Source organism: Anoplopoma fimbria, chromosome 23, assembly GCF_027596085.1.
Source record: "Anoplopoma fimbria isolate UVic2021 breed Golden Eagle Sablefish chromosome 23, Afim_UVic_2022, whole genome shotgun sequence".
Taxonomy (NCBI): domain Eukaryota; kingdom Metazoa; phylum Chordata; class Actinopteri; order Perciformes; family Anoplopomatidae; genus Anoplopoma; species Anoplopoma fimbria.
The window spans coordinates 17,794,574-17,815,971 of NC_072471.1; the positions used below are offsets into that span (position 1 = coordinate 17,794,574).

A 21,398-nucleotide genomic window follows, 5' to 3' on the forward strand; every position below is an offset into this window, starting at 1 on the left:
TCTTTGGCGATTGGACTCCATGGCGAAACCGTCTAACAGAGGGGCAGTGATGCTGAGGTCAGACAGGCACAATCCCCCCTGGTGTCCAGACACTGGTGGTGTCAGCTGCATCCGATGCTGAATGAGGAGCAGGACTGTGATGCCAACTGGAGGTGAGTGGGGTGGAGGAGGGTTGCATCTGATCCTGCTGAAATGACAACTGACAGCAGCAGAGGGGAGAAGATTTTTTAATGTTTGACAGCAACGATGTGATTGGCTGAAGGAAACCGTGGCAGACTCTGGTTGGTTAACTTTAAGTGAAACCCACAATCAGCTGATAGAGTAGTCACATGGAGAGAGTGACTGTGAATGACAAGGAGCCTAACCATAGTCTTCCTGGCTGAATTTACGCTAAGCTTCAATTGTGAATTATTAAAAATAAACTAGAGTATGGCTTGATAATATTTCCCTAAAATACACATGTATTACACATGCATATACTACATTGCACATCCTGGTTTGAACACGAATTTTGACTACATTGAGGGAAATTATATCTGCCTTGACCTCTTTTACAGAAAACAATATTTTATCATGTCTGTCTTTTCTGTTTGTTACATCTTATATGAACACACAGAAGTATAAGTGAAGATAATTAATACAGCTGCAAACCCAATATTGAATGGTCATCAATCTTGACTTAAAGATTTACTTCTTACACGTCATCATTATGTTTGGAGGTTGGCGATTAGACCACGACCAGAAACAAGTATCTGGCAGTTCTGGATGTTTTTACTTTCACATTCCTAGTTTTACACTGAACATCACATCTCTATGGACACCTGTGCATTGACCCACCTAACTATCCCCTCGGTGTTAGAGAGCAAGGCCCTGCGCTACCCATCCTCCGTTGGCTCCCTGTCCACCAGCGCAGCCACATAGGACCATCCATTTTATTGGCCAACAATGCTCTTTTCTAAGCCACAAGACTCCACTGACAATAACAGTAATTTGACCTGGCAGAACACAGGAGTTGCTGGACTACAGCTGCCTTGATTGGTCAGTTTGTGTTATCTTGTGACTTTCGTGAATATAACTAACGCTCTAAAACACTAAAATCACACAATAAGACAAACTAACTAACCGATAGAGGAGGCAGTAGACAAGCAACTCTTATGTTCTGCGAGGTAAAATTACTTTTTTTTTTTTTTTTAAAAAAATGTATCAATGGAGTCTTGTGGCTTTGACGAGGGCATAGACAACAGCTTCAGTTCCCTATCTGAAAGAGCACTGACAGAGCAAGGTAAATATGTGAAAATATTTTAAATATAGCAATTGTGTTTTTGGTTCCCACTTTTTAAACATCCGGACTGTCCCTTAAAGTATTTTTCCTTCCTGAAAGCAGGAACCTTCCACTTCCCTCTTGTCAGAATCCAGCATGACGTGCAAACCATTCTGAGATGTTTTCAAATGAATATAAAATAGATATTAGAGAATTAAGACCGGTTTAACATCCTAACACTAGCCCTAAGCAGCTGAGAATTCAAAACTAAAACTTCTAATGCCATATTAAATAAAAACAATCCTTTATTTCCTAAATAATTTAAATTGTGGTTTTTTTTTTAAACAAATAACCACCTAAGATGACAATAACAAAGTTAAAGGATAACATTTAGAATCTTAGACTGTTTACATTGACTTTGGGACAATTTTAATTATTTCTCGAGATGGTTTTGAAAAAAGTTAGTCTCGAGCCTTGCTGTTAATTATAGCTTTAAGAAAAATATTCAGAATCGGCCATTAAAATCAATCAGTGAATCTCTAGTTTCTGTTGATACAATAAAGAGTGCTGATACCCAGCCCTGGACACCAGAGAGGAGAGCCACATGCACACTGGGATTTTTGTGTGATGAATAGAAAAAAAAAAAGATGGGGGAAATGTTAAACAGCACTTTTGAATTTTTATTCAAAGGATTTACATAACATTAAAGCACATGGTACATCGTGTTTACTTACAAAAGAGCTGCATGATCTGATGTGACAGTAACAACGGGCTTTTTCTCCGTCCAATACAACACCAACCATAACCCCCCCCCCCAAAAGAAAGAAATGCATAAAATCAAACACATTAACACACACGCACGGAAAAAACCAAACAATTTGACCACTAAATCATGTGATAAGACTAGCCTTTAAAATAAAGCCTTGATTCTTCCCAGCTGGTTTGGTACCTCACAACTAGGAACTACACTTTCTACTGAACAGGTAGTGATTTCTCTGTACATGAGGGTTTCTGCGACCCCCTCCCTCCTCCTCCTCCTCCCTGTCAGTCTGATGACCTTTACCCCGGGGCGGGGTCGGAGGTCATCCGGCCGCTGCGTTCAGGCTCGGGGGTAAGGCCTCGTCATGAAAACTGGATCTGCTGCACGGTGGGAATCTGTGAAAGACACAAAAGCTTTAGTTGGAGATGGTGCAGGTTATTTACCCCCAAACCCATTTATCATGTCGTTCAGATCCGAGTGGGAAAGTGACGACGTGAGCAGCTCATCCAGCTGTTTTAGACCCGCTGCTGCCTCTGTGGGCTTTACCTGTTGATATGAGGTGGTGTATACCATGACGTTCTGCTGCTGGCCGTCCGCTGTGATGATCCCAGCTGGCAGTGGATTTGCTGATGAGGGCAGAAAGGTGGATTTAATGAGACCGGGCTTCCAACATGATGAACAGAACACAGATTATTAATAGTATCTCTGTACTTTTAGACTATTTAATTATAACACAACTGTTTGATTTAGGCCTTTGATGCTGATGATCCTACCAGCGTGATTCGTGAAGACTAATCGATTACTGAGTATGTTATTATGAATCAGATTGGTCTTTGAAAATGTATTCATTATTTTTAAGATGGACTAATAATTTACACGATTTAAATAAAAAAAAATGTTTAAATGATCATTCTTTTGTTATATTAATTTAGATCAATTCTGTTTTATTTAATTTTTGTTTATTTATCATTGACAGACTGACTGACTTATGAATGAATGTTAGATCATATTCACTGGAAGGTGCCTTTTATTTTGACGTCAGTTCTTGGTCGTATATTATTTTGAAGCCAGCTATATCTTACTTTATGCCTAGTATATAACAACATGGGAGCTAGTTTTTTTATTTTAAGTGGAGGCCGGCACCTTCCATCACCGCTTTAATCATTTACTACAATTTTACTAACATGAGGAAAACAAAGCATGTCAGGAGGTTAAATAAAGTCAAACACGAGGACACATCCTGAAATAAAGTGAACGCTCTCTGCTTACTGAAGCCATCGTCTGTGAGCTCGTCTCCCAGGCCTTCTCCCACCGACACTCCAGGAATCCCCTTCTCCCCCTTCATGGCCTGGAACAAAACACCAGAGAAGCGGAAGACCATTACATGATGTGAGCACAGCGACATCTGGAACTAAACCAGAACGTGGTGTCCACTACAGGATTGTTGGATTCCATTTTCAGGGCTCTACTCTCACATGTAGAAACCTTGAAAACTAAAAGGGGGAAAAAAAACTGCTAAAGATAAAAATACATCTTCAGTATAAGAAATTAAAAACGGTGTGTTGTGATTATTGGAACCTGTTAAATGCCATAATCTGACTGGAGGTAAACAAATTGATTGTATTTTAGTAAATTCAACACAAGCTGTGACTCTACCCATGTTCTTGTTGAAGTTCCCAACACATCTGGCAACCCAGCTGCTTGGTGCTCTGTCTGTTGCCAGCTGGGCTGCTTTTAATCACAATGGGTAGAAAAAAAATGTTAGCAGGCAGACAGACAAATTGTGCTGGTTTAGATTATTATTATTTTTTTTAATAAATAATAATAATAATTTATTATTTATTTGGTAAAAACCCTGCCAGTTAATTATGTTATCATACAGCTTTTTTTAGATTAGATTTGAAATCAACACTGGGTAGCCTTTTAAGAAATGATTAGACTGGATTCAACGCTACATCTAATCTTAATCTGATGAAAGAGTGTTTCCGCCAAAGTTTGGAACAGATAACCTGAGCTTTAAACCAGAACACAAAGAGGACAGAGGATCAGAGTCTGAGGTTCAATGATAAAGAATAAAACGGCTTTGTTCAATTACTGGTACATTTTAAGAAAGGTAACTCTTATTCTTGGCCAGGAAGCGGGCTTAACAACTGTGTTCCAGACGTCTCTCTCCCTAGCAACGGTTTCCAGCTCTCCCTGGGGGACCCTGAGGCGTTCCCAGATATATAGTCCCTCTAGCGTGCTGGACTTAAACTGGTAAATCAAGAGCTCTGCCTTTCAGCTCCCTCTTCACCACAACCGTGCGGTAAAACGTTTTTTGCGTCTCACCTCTCTGAACTTTTGCAGGTAGAGCTTCAGCGGCTCCACGTACATGTCAAAGCCCAGCGTGGACATGGCGAACAGGATGTCCTCCCCGTTGATGGTCTTCCTCTTCTCCTGGTGGCAGCGCTCGCTCGCCTCCGACGTGATGAAGCTGATGAACTCGCTCACGCACTCCTGCACGCACTCCTTGGCGTCTTTGGCGATCTGCGGGAAAAACGGGGAACAGATTCTTAAAGCGCGTGAAGCGGGAAAAGACATCCTTCACCAACAGCAAATCATTTTCTTAACACTGTAACTGAGGATCTTCTGTCACTCAGGATGAATAGCTTCAGGCCTTTTGCCGATAAAAGGTCTGCTTGTCATACTTCCAGTTCCCCTGCAGTGTCTGCTGTTTGTACAAAGTCCTTCCATTTTGCCAAAAACAAACACAACCTTTGAAAGTAAACGTGCACCAGAGTGGGAGATGGAATACGTTTTCAGATTGCCCTATTGTCGTCTTTTATCACAGTGACCTGATGTGAGGGGGCGGTGGGTCTCCGTTTCTGTGGAAACAGAAACACTTCAGGCGTCTGAAGTGCTGCACTGAAGGAGCAAATACCCACAGAGAGCCTCATCAGGACCATTAAGTGAATACTGAGTTTAACGAGGCAAGCTGTGTAGAAAACGATTCAGAGGAGAGATAACGTTAGCCGTTCACCTCAGTCATTTCTGACTAAAAGAAAGTAGGCTGTTTTATCCTTAACAAAAAATTATGTTTTTTGGAATATATTATTTTCTTTAGTTTTTCAGATAGTTTATTATGTTTATTTTACTTTAAGTGGTAGAGTGTGTTTGCAAAATGTACCAAGACTTCCCCAAAGGCAGCCGTTGACACCCAATATTGACCTGATATTCAGGGGTGACCCTTAAAATAATATGGCCACTTTCCTCGTCCCAACACTCTTTTGATGGCACTAACTATTTGTACATATTTTTGGGAAATAAATACTTTTTTCACCCTGCCTTTACTGCTCATTTTAGATATTGATATTATCACATTCATCCACTGAAGAAAGAACGTTTCTCAGAGCTCTGTGGAGTTTTCTTGTAAACAAAAGGTTTACATTCAGTTAACCACATTGTGTTTTAACCTTGAGGTCTAACAAACGCCTTGCTATGCATTTTCTTCTTTATGAAACATTTGCAATGCTTGTTGGGAAGCCGATTGTGGTCGAGTAGGGTCTTTAAATAAAAAGCTCATCAGTCTTGCTGTGGTGATCTAGTCACTCCTGTCATAATAAACATAAAATACTAAGAATACTGTGATTATTCCTGCTCCCTCCCTCCAACTAACCTTTCCGGTCTGAGGAACAGCGTTCTTCATGATGCGAGCCACGTTGGCAATGGGGAGATAGATGTCCTGCTCCCTGAAGTTCTCCTTGATGCCGCTGTCGTCATGGTCATTCAGGTTCTCCTCTCCGTCATCTGGAGCGAACAAACAAAACAGATTAGAATCGGACGTTTGCAACCCGACCTAAAAACAGAACAGCGGCGGCTGCTTTCTGACGAGCTTTTGGCCTGCTCCTCACCGTCTTGGGACTGGAGTACGTAGTGACCGGATGCCATGTACTCTGAATTGATGCCCAGCTGGGAGGCGTCGGTGGTCGAGCTGTCTCCGTCCATCTGCAGCACAAACAAAAAGGTCTCATTTCAACATCTTGAGCTAGAACAAAAGAATTCAATCCATTGCATCAAACTGAAACTTTGACTAACGATGCTTTCTATGCAAAGTCATCTAGGAGCAGATAATCTCTTTAGGAATACAATAACATGCTGCTTGTAACAACTGTAAAATGAAGTCTCTCTGTAGCTACGCTGTGGATTGAACACACTGAAAAGTCTGACATAGATCATTTAAAGCAGTGAAAACTTACTAAAGTGCTGAAGGTAACGTCCCTTTTTGGGGTGATAAAACACTAAAAACATTTTTTGCAAAATGCAAAGTTCCTTAATTCCTCTGCTGTTTTAATGCCTGAGTTTAATCCAGTGCTGCAATTTGCCATTAAGGCAGAATACTATTCTTATATGTGAAGTTTTTGCCTGGAATAAATGAACAGATGCTTTGGTTCTCCCTCTCCTGGGCTGGGTTGATGTGGTCCACTGATATATGTTGTCATCCATTTGAGGATGAGCAAGGGTCAAGCCGTTATGGTAACGAGGAACCCAAGGAAAGACTTTAACTGATTCACTGGGGGGGGGGATTATTAAACATGTGTGGCATCGGAGCTTAGAGGTCATAAGGGACCTGGTTGTAGCTGTATTTACCGATTGCCTACAGGGAAAAAAGCTTATTGACAAAATCAGTCAGGAGGTTCCAAATCCAATAAGTACCACTAAATAGTCCAGCAGTTTACCCCATCTCAAATGTAGTGGTTTTCTTTGTTTTTAAAAAAAATATATATCAAAATGGGTATCTACACTCTGCATGCTTGATAAACAAAGCAGGCGTTTCAGCCACTTACTACAAATTCACAAAATGATTTTAGTGCAGGAGACTTTGCATAATTTTTCCTGTGTAACTCCTTCTTTTTCATACAAAGACCAATGGAATATACATTCAATAGACAACATGGAGTTTCTCACATATTGACCACATCATGGGAGCCATATATGACTTTTTGATGATTATTCAGGACCAAAAGAAAACGTGTGATTTCCAACGATGGGCTCAAGCTTCCAGCTGTATGTTACTCTACCCAGCGTTTGATTGAGCCGGTGTGTCATAAAGACCGATGCTCGTTTCGCTTTGTCTCTTTGTGTTCACATGAGGAACCTGATCACGGATTCACTGACACTTGGTTCAATGCCAGATGTTACGTTCAGGTCATGAGCGTTGTACGTTTGTCTATTTGTTTTAGGCCAAACACTAACATCTAATATCTGTGTGGCCTCTCCACTGAAGCACCGGGATGTTGTGAGACGTCGCCCCTCCCCCTCCACGGTACGCGCAGTCTTTATATGATGAGATGGGAATACATTGTGCAAAAGAGTACATTGGCACGACTGGAACTGTGGGCTAGCTTAGCTTAGCTTAGCTTAGCGGCGTTACTTTCGTTAGCATGGTTTAAACAGCCCGCGAAAGTTAGCCAGCGGTTAACCCGCAATGAGGTCAGTTTACGTAAGCAGCTCGCCAACACTGAACACCTACATCTGTGTTTAGCTTCCGTGTGCTAACTAGCTCAGCTAACGTTTGCTAACACCAGCCCCCTAGCTAGCTAGCTAGCTAGCCGGTTCCCTCGTCTTAATACAAGCGTTTAGCACAATGAAAGGCTCTCTACCTCCCGCGGTTATTAACCTGTCCAGGTGCATGGTGGCCCTTGAACACGTCCCCATTGTCCAAGTCCAACGCAACTGGCGCCTGCAGACACAGCCACGGCCTGCTCTTTGTCGTACAAAGCGGACGAGACGTGGCCGGGCCGAAACGTCAAATACTCGTTTATTAAGTTTCTCCCGCTGGATACTTCCTGATGAGCAGCCCTCATTCACTCAGACAACAAATAAAAAATCAGACAGAGACGGACATTTCCATTCGAGCTAACGAGAAATCGGTTAGCAATCATTGGCCGGAGCCAGGCACAAACCTGCAATGAAGCCCTGGTTGGTTACCTTCCTGAGACGGCTGTTTGGTTGGACAGAAAATGGCTGCGAAAGGACCAGTCCCAGCGCGTAACCGCGGCTGCGCTGCCGCTGCAGGCCGGTAGAGGGCCGTGCTGCGTTCAGGGACTCCTCGCAAGCTCCTACCTCACAGGTTTTAAAGTACAGTCAGCAGGGGGAACACGTGAAGTAGCAACTGTGAAAAATAGTTTTCAAATATTTAGGATAGCAATCGAGGCACACAGTCACTGCATTTTGAAACGACATAATGTGCAATTTCGGAAAGTGAATATTTTTCAATACCAGAGCAACGTCTTCGGTCGTAATCGCGCTCCTATGTTTTTCTAAATAATTCCTACATTTGTGGCTGCACGGGAATGCAACTCTTCTACCCAATACGTTTCCCGCAAACTTCCCAAATTATTTCTGTAAATGACACAAAAACCCGTCTGAAGTGCTGCATCGAAGAACCAAATATCCACCGAAAGCTTATTTAGGAGCTTATTAAGCTCAATGACTCTGTTATGTGTACAAAACGGCTCAGAGAAGTACTGACGTTCACGCTTTACCACAGTCATTTTTTGGCAAAAAGAAAGTTGTCCGTGTCATCTTGAACAGCTTTTCCTGCCAACAAAAAGTTTATTAGGAAATGTATTGCTATCTTTAAGTGCCAAATCATTTGGTATGTTTATTTGCTGTGCTTTTAAATGGTGCAGTTAGTTCCCGAAGCCTGTTTACCAAGACTAACCCAAAAGCAGCTGTGTAAGCAAAGCACTCAAAATCCCGTTGAAGTTCAAAGGTTTCACCACCAGATGGCGCCTCGGGGACGGCAAATAATACGTCATATGCTATTTCAATGGAAAGTTTAATACATTTACATGTTACACTGCCTTTGCTGCTCATTTGACATATAGGTCATTTCCCCAGACGTAAATACACATTGTATTAAAAAACGAATGAAAAGTCCAATTTTAGCAACTCAGTGCCACATATCAACTTGGTGGACATTTGCTCATTTTCAATATGTTATGTGATCAATATTATTAAGTTGTTAAGTTCAGTTGTTTGACTCCAGGCAATAGCATGGTGATTATGTTTTTTTTTATACATTTTTGTCTGTGTCTCAAAGCCTTCATTCTGTCAAATTGTACTCTCCAGGCAGGAAGCATTAAAAAAAAACTTCTTTGCAATTTGTTGGTATGATTTTTAAAAAAACATATTTAGAATTTTGGCATACATTTGTTTCTGGCTCTCACCCAAAAATGCCATCAGTGGACTTCATCTTGTGCAATCCACGTCTAGCCTGCAGCAGTAAATAGCTCAGGGGCCAAAGTCCCTCCTCACTGACGGTGTTTGTGGCTTTGTTTTTGTGTCCCTCTCTAGGACTGACACCAGATCTAAGGCTCTCAGTGTCCTGAGTTATTGCAGAACAAAATGGACCCGCCGACCGGGCCGTCCCTGGGGCCTTATGACTACGACCTGCTGGTTATAGGAGGGGGGTCTGGAGGCCTGGCTGTGGCAAAGGTACGCTCATTTCTGTCTCCGCTCTGCGTATTTACAGCACATGGTTTGTTCAAGTTTAAACCAAGTATTACTCCATGTATTTATGTTCTCTCTTTTTATCCACTACATACATACAGACAGTTTTTGAGGCATTGCAAAAGTCCAATCTGTACACTGATCTTTGCTCCCACAGTGTTTTTTGTTATCACCTTTGCTGTGCAAGATTTTGATCAATCAGATGTTGATCAGACACAAAGCATCACTGACGGACATTACATCACATACATGTCTATTGCTATTGTTTTGTATGGAAGTAAATAGAACTCGTGGGTTAAGGCTACTAGTCAGACAAAACAAGTGACCTGAAAGGGTCAGTGTTTGTCAATTTTCTCTATTTTCTGACATTTTATAGACAAAACAATCCATGGATTTATCAAAAAATACTGTCAGATTATTCCATCATCAAAAAAGGAACCGTTTATTGCAGCCCTAGTATTCAGGAAATGACAGCAGTAGTGATTGGGCACAGGTGACAACAATATGATAAACAGTCAATGAAAGACCAAAGAGAGAAAAATAGGCATTATAAGGAAATAATCAAAGAAGGAAAAAGAATGAATAAAAAATAAAAGAAAGAAAAGTGAAAAAGAGAAATGAATAACTTACACAAAAGATTTAAGGGGATAATGTGTCAAGACTGTAGATGTAAACAGCCTCTCTTCTCATTATTTATTATTATTCATATACAATCTACATAAAAATGTTTAAAAGATTGTGTTTGCCCATATTAAAGTGATCTACCATTGCATTTTTTTAAGCTTCTGTAATTTATATATATTTTTATAATAAATTGTATTAATGGCAGCGTGAAGACAATGTGAAAGAGGTCTCTATGTGAAGAATCATCAGCTGCATCTGCTCCTCCTTCAGTTGTTTAGCTGTGCGGCCCACACCTGCACTGTAGTTGGGAGTTCTTTTGCATCCATCCCATAATTGCCGCTAATCTGGTCAATGAACGCACACTCTGGCCAAAGCACAGCTCGCATGATTACCATATTAATGGGCTCCACGGTAACGAAGATGATCTGTGAGCCGCTCTAGAGGGAAGTGGAAATGAGATGACGGGGGCAGGAGCTGGAATTGTTGAGAGAAACAGAACGTTTAACCCGTTTCAATATTTCATTCACCTCTTTTTCCTCCGCCACGTGACTCTGACGCTCTCATCTATTCAGCTTTTCTCCTCTCTCCCTCCACCAGGAGGCTGCAGGGTTGAGGAGAAAGGTGCTGATCCTGGACCTCGTGGCTCCCTCTCTGAGAGGCACCGAGAGGGGTGAGTGTTTCATTCTGAGAGTCTGAAGAGGCCTGGTGATTATGAATCATTTCTCTTCTCACAGTATTGTAGATATGTTTCATACACACCTTTCTACTGAGTTGTGTTGTTGCTTGAAATGCTTGAATCTCTAGCAAGACATATTCTTACTTTCTCACTTTTCATTTTGTCTTCTCCTCTCCTCTCCTCTCCTCTCCTCTCCTCTCCTCTCCTCTCCTCTCCTCTCCTCCCCTGCTCTCCAGAGCTGGGGGGTTCCAGTCTCAACAAGGACAGCATCAGGAAGTTTCTACAACAGGCGTCTCTGCTGGGAAAAGCCATTCAAGACTCCCAGAAATACGGCTGGAGGTTTAAAGAGGAGGGTAATGAAGAAAAACATATTTGACAGTGTGATAATAATGAATGTGACTAAATCAAATTGAATCCATACATATAAATCCTCTGTAATGAGCGTTCACAAGTCCAGAATGTCTGTCTCGTCTCAGCGTCTCATGACTGGAGCGAGCTGGCGGAGGCTGTGGTGGAGCAGGTGAAGACTCGCAGTGAGGAGATGAAGAGGGAGCTGAAGAGCTGCGGCGTCTTCTTCCTCCGTGCTCGTGGAGAGTTAGTGGGGCCCCACACAGTGGAGGTGAACACCTGAGCGTTCCTGAGTGTTCAAAACGTATGTGATGGAATTATTTCCCAAAAATGACCGGTGGTCATTAAATATTCGGTCAGGTGTTTTCAGCGTTAACTAGATAGTATGTAGCAGAACATGAACAGGTGCAGTGTGCAACAAGGATCCCCGGCTGGATGATGATGTAGAACCCTGCAGTTTGACTTCATCCCCTGCTCTCCTGAACTCAGTTGTTCTGAGCCATAAAATTCTAATTTGAACAACACAATAGAGACTGGGAGGAGTTAAAGCTGCTAACTTTAATAAAAATAACTTTTTGAAAAAAGTTCCTCTGCCCTCTTAGAGCTCCTTTTGGCATTTATAAGATTCCACTGTGCCCGAAGAAAAACAACCAATCAGAGCCGAGGAGTCTCTAACGCAGCTGAGATAAAATAATTTATTGTGAGGCAAAGATTTTCAAAATTTCCTTACGAACACAAATGACAAGTCTTACCAGCTTAAATCTTATTGGACTTTTTATTTCTAGAGGGAAGTTCCTAGTTACGTAATTATGCAAGACTTGATGTGGATTTGTTGTTGTGCTGTTCTTTCCCACACCGGAGTTCCTCTTGTTGCTTTAAAGCAAAAGCTTTTAAATAACAAAATATTTGGGGACATTTATAGTGAAGAATTTTATTGCAAATGAAATGTGTTTATCGCTGAATTAGCAAAGTTTGTGGCGGCTATTCCTCAATAAAAACAGGGTAGAAAACTGAGCAGCAAAAAATAACAGGGGGGGCTTTTATTGTGGAGAATTTATAGGAGATGAAATGTTTAACCGCAGTTTTATAATTGCTCCACCACCAAATATATCCGATCACAATCCAATCAAGTAGGTCGCATTGAAGTGTCAAGTGTGGACACACAAGTCCGATCACAAAAGTGGCTCACGGCTGCAGTGTAATCGTGTCTTTCCCTTGTTTTTGTTGGACCAGGCGACAGAAGTGGGCGGGAGGACGAGGCGTCTGACAGCAGAGACCGTGGTCATCGCGACAGGAGACAGACCTCAGTATCTGGGCATACCTGGGGACAGAGAGCACTGCCTGACCAGGTCGACCAGCACTCACATCACATTTCACGTTAAAAACCTGTCTGAATACAAACAGACCACGACACAGAACCTCTGAAGTCATTTTCCCCTCTCTTCTCACCTCCCAGCCAGGGCCTCCTCACCCTGCCTCACCCTCCAGGTCGGACCCTGGTGGTAGGCGGGTCAGCCGAGGGTCTGGAGTGCGCCGGCTTCCTGTGTGGCCTCGGACTGCCCGTCACCGTCATGCTGCAGCCTGACCTGCTCCCTGGGTTCGATGGGAAAATGGCTCAGAAGATAGAAAACCACATGATCGTTAGTGGAGTGGACTTCCTCTATCACTGCTCAGTCACAAAGGTACTGAGTGAGATAAAGACAGGGATCACTCACACTAGAAACCTAGAGATGTCCCTTTTTGACATAGTGCTGCTTGTGTGTGTGTGTGTGTGTGTGTGTGTGTGTGTGTGTGTGTGTGTGTGTGTGTGTGTGTGTGTGTGTGTGTGTGTGTGTGTGTGTGTGTGTTAGGTGGAGCAGACTGAAGATGGAGGGAAGAATGTCATTTCAGGTACAGCAACTGTTGAAAGCTTTTGTATCAGGATTAAGAAACACAATATCCAGTTTGAAAAGTAGCTCATACATTCTACACAGCACAATGCTTTTTCAGTAGAAATGATTTGAGTCAAATCACCCCACAGACAGTGAGGGGAAAGGACTACAATACTGTATTTAAGTACAATTGAGGTACTTTACTCAATTATTATGCTAATAACTACAATTCAGGGGGATATATCATACTCTTCACTCCATCTACAATAATTGGAAAGCTGCTCTTACTGAAGGTTTACTTAAAAAAGCACTTTATATAATATAATATAATAACACTTTGTTACAGATTAAACCAGTGGCCCCTTACTGAGGCCCTTGGTCGGGCTCCAGATGTTTATGAGTTGTTAGCAGGTTCACCAAAGAGGCATTTCCCTCTAAGCTTTAAAGGCAGTTTTATTTAGATGATTGTTTCACGGCCCCAACAATTTAAAACAAAATGCAAATACAAGAGAAAAGGTTTTTAAAATTGTTTTTTCAAGCTTTTTTTAAAATTTCTTTCCCACATTAGTCATCTCAAAAAACCCTCACATTCATCTGGTGGCCCACTCGAGTGGGGGGGTGGGGAAGCACTGGACCAAACTATATAAAGAAGCATTGAAAATACATGTGTCAGTATTTATTGATGCAATTTATAACAATACAACAGTCGCAGGAGCCCTTTTTTTTTTTTTTTTTTTTTACAATGCATACTTTTATTTTTGATTATGTAAGTGCATTAGGTGATGAAACTGTGTTTTTATTTCAAGGGGAAACAGACATCTTTTTAACCCCCCACGTGTTTCTAAATGGTATGATTGCTGCCTTCACAGTTTCTGTTTTCCTTAGAGCCTAGCAACGACTGACAACACGGCCCATCATTTCTGCTACTGGGAATGGGATGGGAAAATAACTTCCATTGATGCTCTTTGGTAACTGGGGATAGCTACTGATAGCTACCGGGGGAAACAACAGCCAGGGGGATTGTACCCGATGGCAGAAGGAATTGCATAGCACTAGGGAGGCTTCTAGGGAACCAATCTAAACGCTGATGGTGTCATTATTCTATAACCATTTCATTGAGCAATCTACATTTAGTTTAAAATGGTAAGACAAAACAAAAAACTGATTTTTTTTGTCACTTTTAAATGAAGAAATGAAACAGATTTTTTTTTAAAAACGAGGAACTTCATGTTTTGTTGATACGGCGCTCCCTGAGAAAACGAGGGGTAGTGTTTCCGAGGACCAGGGTCCCTTTTAGAAACCTTCTCATATTTCTGCAGCGGGGTCTGTCTGGATTACATTTAGACTGTTTCATAACCAGATAAAACTTCCTCGCAGTTACTTTAAGTGATGTGAGCACTTCTTCCACCACGGCCCACAGAACCTTTGATGTCTACCATCACATGATTTATAGATCAAACCCAGATTGCACCACAGAAGATGGTTTTTGAGTTGCAGTGCAGAAGACAGTGTTTCCAAAGATACCGAATACATCAGACTGCATAACGGGGAGAAATGTCCACCAAAGACGCAAACTACTCTCATACACCATTTATTCAAATTCAGGTGATAACTCTGGCCATAAAAATTGTATCTTGGATTTAGAAGTTTATCGCCGTTAATATGTAATGTAGCTTCAGTAAACACCAAATAAAATAAAATATTACACTCTATATGTGATTGTGTCAAATAGTTTAAAGCTACTCAAAGGATAACACAATATTCAATATTCTACATGTTTCTTACCGTCAACAAATCCCATGAAAAGCTAGTATGTGTGTCACAGACTGATATATCATGTTCCTCTGTGCCATAGAGCTCAAATACTCAACAAATACTTATTGGAGCACCAAATGTGGATTAATTAATAATAGTCCCCAACAAATACACAATTTCCTCATATATAAAACACAGCGACGATCTGTTTTAGCAAATGACTGAGTCGCCTTAAAATATATATTTGTGAGGTGTTCAGCAGGGATCAGTGTTGGAGCTGAGAACCACAAACAGGGTAGGGAACTCAGCCTCAACCTTTAAAAAGGGAACTTTAGGGGCTGGAACTGGCCTCACCGTACACAATTACTTAATTTACAAGTTAAAGTCAGAGTGAGTGCTTTTTATATTATTTTCATGCTTCCACACTGGTGACAGACGTTGGTGGAGGCCGTATGTCTTCAGGTTGTCCGTCCATCTGTCCGTCCCAATCGTTAAGGCGGTATCTCAGGAACGCCTGTAGGGAATTTTTTCAAATTCGGCAAATACATCCACTTGCACTCAAGGATGAACTGGTTACAATTTGGTGGTCAAAGGTCACTCTGACCTCACAAAACAGAATTTTTGCCGTAACTCAAGAATTCATATGCTAATTATGACAATTTGAGAAACATTTTAACAGGCTAAAATTATGAAGTGACGACAAATTTGGACAAACATTGATGTAAACTGCAACTGTAAACTAAGTTTATTTTTATTTTAATTAGGTGAATCTGGAACAACACCACAGCAGGTTACTAAAGGGAGACTTCGAGTGACCATCATCTCCCAGGAAGGCCAAACTAAGCAGGAAGACTTTGATACAGTACGTTATCCACGTCCGATTCATCCTGTTTTGGCTCCCTCAAATAGTTTTCTGGTAAATGTTTTAAATTTACCGTGTCTTTCTGTGTGTGTGTGTGCAGGTGCTGCTCACTGTTGGAAGGAAAGCTTTAACCAGAGACATTGGCCTGGAGTGTGTTGGAGTGCAGTGCAGCCAGGAGTGCGTCAAATCCCTCCAAGATAATTTTGGGCTCTCAGTGTGTGCGTGGCAGGTTTTGATTAAGGTTGTGTGTGTGTGTGTCTGCTTTTCTGTGTGCAGCTCTGGCGGGATCCTGGTGAACGAGAGCGATCAGACCAGCGTGGATCATATTTACGCCATCGGATCAGTGCAGCACGGACGCCCCTCCACCACAGGCCTCTCGATGCATGCTGGAACACTACTGGCCCGTCGCCTCTACGGAGAAGACGACATCTTGGTACGCATTTTGAGAAACATTTTACACTGGTTGCATGTTCTTTAAAATGTTGAGCATGAGCCCAAAAGCTGCATATGAGACATTCAAGATAGAATGAATTGGAGCTGATATATCATTTTTCATTCACAGTGTGATTACACCAATGTGCCCACTGTTGTGCTGACTCCGCTGGAATATGCTGCCTGTGGTCTGTGTGAGGAGAAAGCCAATCTAACATTTGGAGAAGACAGTGTAGAGGTAAGAGTAAGACACACACACACACACACACACACACACACACACACACACACACACACACACACGTACATACTCAAACAAACAGGATCTATAATCACAAATGTCTTCCCTTGTCTAGGTGTATCACAGCTACTACTGGCCTCTGGAGTGGGAGCTTCCTGCCAGGAATAAAAACTCCTGCTATGTGAAAGTCATCTGCCACACCCCCGACCACGTGTGACTTTTTATTTTTATTTGATCAATTATCTATATTTTAATATTACCATTGAATCAAATAACTATGTGTAATGTGAAAGGTTTTGCTTGTGGTGACAAACCCGCAGAGAATGATCCCCGATTCCCCTTCAGCTCGTTGTTTGGGTTTCACTGCCCACATCTTTAGAAGTTACTACAAGGATTTTTTTTTACCTGGTTATGAAACTCTTATGAGACTAAAGGTCTTATTTCAATTCTGATGCCTCTATAATGACTCTATAATCAAGACTATCGACAAGAAGATCCGCTGTTTCTATCCAATTATTCTTCACTCTTGTCATCGGTTCGATTCCCTGTAAACGCAGACTGGAGGAGTCTGCGTTTACATTTTCACAGGCAAAGTTTGGCAACAATGGTATGTGAGCCAGCTTAAAGGAAGCAGGAGGAGAGTTTTCTTCGGGGAACTTTATTTTTTACCTTAAAGTTTGTGGTTATGGCTGATACTGGGACTGGATCAGCAAAGAGAAAAAGACAAGAATTGACCAAAGAACAAATATAGCTCAAAGGCACTGGTGAAAATACAAGTCAAGAGAGAATTTAAAAGGCATCAAAACCGATCTTGAATTGTCCCTCTTCCTCCTAGACTGGTTCATGGTAGATTGTTGAACATTTTATGATTTTACACCAAAAAAAAGCCAGCTAACGCTTTGGCGAAGTTGAATGCCGCTAGCATTAGCTGAATTTGTCGAGCAAAGCAATCGCCACAAAGCCTTCTGGGATCATGAGCACGATGACCAACACGCATCAGGCAACAGACAGTAGTTCGTATAAAGTTGAGAGGCTGGACCTCTGGAGTGAGTAAATCCTAAATATGACCCAAGTTTTTTAATTCGATAGCCAGATCGACACAAAATGAAAGTTCCGCGCAGGCGCTTTAAGATCTTGTAGAGCGGGCGTACGATACCGAGGCTTCAAAGCTTGATTCAGTGGACCTGGTGCTACACCTTGTGTCATTTGTGTCAAATGAAGAGTAACACATGACCGATGAAGTCCGAACCGTCCTTCATTCAGTTTGGCATTTTTGCAGCAAATTGGGCACATGGGTGGAATAAGAAGAGAGAAGAAGAACTGAGATATCTGTTGATGTACATTGAAAAGTACACCAGTACTGCATGTGGTTAGGTATCTCTATCTTATCATATTCAATACTTAACATATTATGAAGCAACTTTGTAGTTATAGTTATGACCAAACTAATTGAAGCCCCCAACGCAGCAGCACCTCGGCTATAAAGTAATGAGATTCTGTTCCCGTCCCTCTGGAGATATTTAGTCATAATACCTCCGATTAGGCATTAGTTCACACCACATTACTCCACCCACTCCTTTGTTATATTTTTAGCTCTTTCCAACAATTGACTTGGCACCACTCAAGACAAACTGCATTTCAGAATGCATCTCTGCCAGGCTGGTAGTAACCGTGTTAATTCCAATTTTCAATGATCGTTCTCACTTCATTTCCTGTCTGCAGATTAAACTGCAGCCATCAGAACCACCGAACTAACTTTCAACATGTGTTCTTTTGTTTTTGTGGTTTTAAATGTGTTGGGGGATTTCTTAAAGTCAGTCTCTGGACTTGGACTAGAACAGACTACACTTGGGAACTTCCTGCTGATGTGACAACAGTGACTCTGACTCACACATTTAGGACATGGAACTCATCTTTGGACATCACCCTGGTGCCAGAGAGCTCCCTAAAAAAGACTCCCTGGAGGACTGGCACACTCGATTAAGACATGACTGTTCTGACATGGGAACTAGACTCGGACTGGACCTTAGGGACTTGGAACCAGGTTCAGACTTCAAAACCGAGGACTTGGTGTCTATTCAGACATTTTATTTCCAACTCTTACTAACACATCAAAGTGCCGGAACTCAACAACTATGTGACAAGAGCAGCTACTCCCTTTACACCTGGCATTAAAATGTGTTTTGGTTGTGATCAGACTGCAATCAGATAGATCACCACCACTGAGGCTTCTGATCAGCACTTTTAGACGGACTGATTGGATCTCAATCAGATCTCCATGTTGACACAGCGGAGATAAATATTGATAGTGAGTGTAAGATTAAATCAGAGCCAATCTGCATAAGGGACACATTGCAATTCAAGGCTCAGAGGGAGTCAGTGTAGACTTTGCATCACGAGCTGAGGCCAGTCTAATTAAGACCCAAAACTCCAAGAAGACAGAACCTTGACTACCTAGACTTGAGTCTTCTAAACCCAAACCTTTGGATGAACCCACTGCAACACTGCTGTGTCTCAACAGGACCGCGTGGTCGGCGTCCATATCATGGGCCCCAATGCCGGAGATATCCTCCAAGGCTTCGTTGCAGCGATGAAATGCGGCCTCACCAAACGACAGCTGGACGCCACCGTGGGCATTCACCCCGGCTCAGCCCAGGTCAGATCCCCCCCCCCTCCCCTGCTTGACGTCCTGTCAAACTCTATTTTGAGGTACTGTGCTGAGAGGTAAGTTTTCAGGTATTACCATGTTCGGTCCTTGGAAAAAGCTCCGCTGTCTGGGGTCAATGCCAGAGCAGCAGATTCAAATGAGTTTCCTGCTCTGAATGCTGCCCGTCTGAATTATTAATGAACAATATTTAATAAAGCCCACAGTCCATCAATGTGGAGGCTGACCCCAGAGCACATGAGCGGGTTAATACTTCACATTTCCTAAACTTGATTAATAAGGCGTTCGGTGGAGACTTGAATAGAGGTCACGGGTCCTGGTGATGTCAGGGGTTTGGTGATGATGTGTAATGGCTAATCAGTTAGGATGGGCCCCGGTGCACGTTAGTAACTAGTTAATAAATCGATACACACACACTTTTCTTACCGCCACTGTTATGTTTGAAAGGTATGACTGCTTGCTTGGCTTGCAGAATGTGCTTAGCTCGCCAGTCCTGACAGATTTTGCGCCTAAACTAGTATGAGCACGTATATCGTATTGTCACATGATCAAATACATGCTGGACATTGTCAACATACATATTACCCTGCAATCATCATGGAAAATAAAAAAATATTCATTCATTTATATTTATCTTTAAAAAAAATGATTATGGATTGCTACTGACAAATTCACCCAAAAATAAAAATGGAGATGATTTTGCCCTTTTAAAGGGATATCTATTCAAATGTCACCATTATTCATTTAGATTTCATCTTTTGAACACAGCCAAATTTTTTTAACATGGAGGTCTATGTGGATTGACCTGCTTTAGAGCCAGCCTCAAATGGACAACAGATTTTAGCACTTCTGTGTTGGCTTCATTTCTCAGCACCGGGGTTTGCTACTTGGAACATAGTGGCATGAATTGATGTCTGGCCATTTTTTTGACACTGCCGTTCTAACACACAGGAACTTTATTTCATAATTTTTATGGAGAGTCTTTATCACTTTTTCTCCCGCTATAAAAAACAGATGCAAATGGGGAAAGGAAAACACTGCTGTCACCATCTTACACCTACAGAACTTTGTTTCATACGATGTCCAACTAATGTTTATAATTCATGTGTAGCAGAGGACAAAGCAAAAAGTCTATATTTTCTCACATTATTAACTTTTTCAATGTACTCCCCGTCACCTGTTGACACACACTGATAACCGTCTCTCTCTGCTGCCATAGGTGCTCAGCTCATTGACCCAAACCCAGCGTATGTCTGAGGCCCTGATGATGAGGGGGAACTGCTGAGGTTAGGCCCCCCCCCTGCTGTCAATCACAGTTGTCTATGGCAACGGTAGAAGACGGCGGGGAAGGCTTGCGATCCCCTGGACGAGTGGCGGCAGCAGGATGGCCAGCCGTCCATCCAGTGACGTCTTCACCCGAAACCCGACGGACGGGCGGGCGAGGACCGATGCTCTGCTGCCGACGCGCGTCTTGCTTTGTGTGTAGCTGTGCTTGTTTGCATTTTTTATGAAGCGCTTTCCTCCAGCAGAACTCACAGAAATATTCCGCACCGTTGAAGCGTTTTGATGGCTCTCGGCTTTAAGGAAGATAAGATGCTCCCTGAGGTCCTGCCTCTGAAAGCCCCTGTAAGCTTTAATATAGCTGAGTTTTTAAAAGGCTGCAGGGGAGTGATAAGACTCCGGGATTTGATGCGTTCACATGGAGTAAAAAAAGCTCTGTGTTTTTACTGCCGTGGCACCAGCCTCGGACTTTTTTTTGCAGCCTTAATTTCATGTAATCAACTGGACGGGGATTATGGTATTACCCTAAATTAATACTGTTTATTGGCGAGTGCACTGGCTTTATTTGACTCACACGCTGTCTTTATAAAGACGTTTGGCCAGAGCTCTTGATTCATCCTCTGGTTGGCTTTCCCTCTTTTATATTTTCTCTCTGATTCGGTGCCTCAGAGTCTTAAAACAACTGTTGCATATTCATGCGGATCATCGTTGGGGGCGGCTGTGGCATAGTGGAGAGCAAGGTAGTTCTCCAATCAGAGGGTCGGTGGTTCGATACCCGGCTTCGGCAGTCGATGTGTCCTTGGGCAAGACACTTAACCCCCTCCTGAAGGACTTGCCATCGGTGTGGACTGGATGTTGCATGAAAGTTAGTTAGAGTCTGATGGTGGCACCTTGCATGGTAGCCTGTCATCAGTGTGTGAATGGGTGAATGAAATGTAATATACTACTGACTGTAAGTCGCTTTGGATAAAAGCGTCTGCTAAATGACTGTAATGTAATGTAATCATCAGGTGAAGTGTCTCCTACAAATGAACGCAGGGACTTGAGTGCAGATTTTTTTTGATTTTCAAAAGCTGACCCCTCGAAGTTGTCCCCACAACCCTCAGCTCCACACCGCTCACTTGCATT

General features: G+C 42.3%; 2 protein-coding genes across 4 annotated transcripts; one reads left to right on the plus strand and one right to left on the minus strand.

Annotated features, from left to right (window-relative positions):
- Nucleotides 1-1,926: 1,926 nt before the first annotated feature.
- nfyba (nuclear transcription factor Y, beta a) lies at nucleotides 1,927-8,067 on the minus strand. 3 transcript variants are annotated; one of them, XM_054625010.1, is made up of 8 exons: nucleotides 7,964-8,067; nucleotides 5,912-6,005; nucleotides 5,677-5,807; nucleotides 4,350-4,547; nucleotides 3,678-3,752; nucleotides 3,291-3,369; nucleotides 2,568-2,647; nucleotides 1,927-2,416 (listed from the first exon to the last, which is right to left on the minus strand). In XM_054625010.1, the coding sequence occupies exons 2-8, from the start codon at nucleotides 6,003-6,005 to the stop codon at nucleotides 2,384-2,386; spliced, it is 690 nt and encodes a 229-aa protein (XP_054480985.1). In that variant the 5' UTR covers nucleotides 7,964-8,067; the 3' UTR covers nucleotides 1,927-2,383. The 3 variants fall into 3 exon arrangements, with proteins under 3 accessions (XP_054480985.1, XP_054480986.1, XP_054480987.1); XM_054625011.1 differs by lacking the exon at nucleotides 7,964-8,067 and adding an exon at nucleotides 7,661-7,916; XM_054625012.1 differs by lacking the exon at nucleotides 3,678-3,752.
- On the plus strand, nucleotides 7,067-21,084 carry LOC129112783 (thioredoxin reductase 1, cytoplasmic-like). The gene is made up of 15 exons (XM_054625009.1): nucleotides 7,067-7,323; nucleotides 9,360-9,500; nucleotides 10,737-10,809; nucleotides 11,052-11,168; nucleotides 11,292-11,434; nucleotides 12,397-12,512; nucleotides 12,620-12,845; nucleotides 13,014-13,053; nucleotides 15,554-15,651; nucleotides 15,752-15,828; nucleotides 15,928-16,084; nucleotides 16,214-16,321; nucleotides 16,440-16,535; nucleotides 18,846-18,980; nucleotides 20,209-21,084. The coding sequence occupies exons 2-15, from the start codon at nucleotides 9,411-9,413 to the stop codon at nucleotides 20,272-20,274; spliced, it is 1,542 nt and encodes a 513-aa protein (XP_054480984.1). The 5' UTR covers nucleotides 7,067-7,323; nucleotides 9,360-9,410; the 3' UTR covers nucleotides 20,275-21,084.
- Nucleotides 21,085-21,398: the final 314 nt, after the last annotated feature.

What these genes read in the sequence shown, in the direction of transcription:
- nfyba (XM_054625010.1), bottom strand. Translation starts at nt 6,005, where the DNA reads ATGGACGGAGACAGCTCGACCACCGACGCCTCCCAGCTGGGCATCAAT. An exon ending in CTGTTCCTCAGACCGGAAAG is followed by an intron (nt 4,548 to 5,676) that starts GTTAGTTGGAGG and finishes TTTTTCCCGCAG; the next exon opens with ATCGCCAAAGACGCCAAGGA. An exon ending in ACACCACCTCATATCAACAG is followed by an intron (nt 2,417 to 2,567) that starts GTAAAGCCCACA and finishes TGTCTTTCACAG; the next exon opens with ATTCCCACCGTGCAGCAGAT.
- LOC129112783 (XM_054625009.1), top strand. Translation starts at nt 9,411, where the DNA reads ATGGACCCGCCGACCGGGCCGTCCCTGGGGCCTTATGACTACGACCTG. An exon ending in TCTGAGAGGCACCGAGAGGG is followed by an intron (nt 10,810 to 11,051) that starts GTGAGTGTTTCA and finishes CCTGCTCTCCAG; the next exon opens with AGCTGGGGGGTTCCAGTCTC. An exon ending in ATCACTGCTCAGTCACAAAG is followed by an intron (nt 12,846 to 13,013) that starts GTACTGAGTGAG and finishes TGTGTGTGTTAG; the next exon opens with GTGGAGCAGACTGAAGATGG.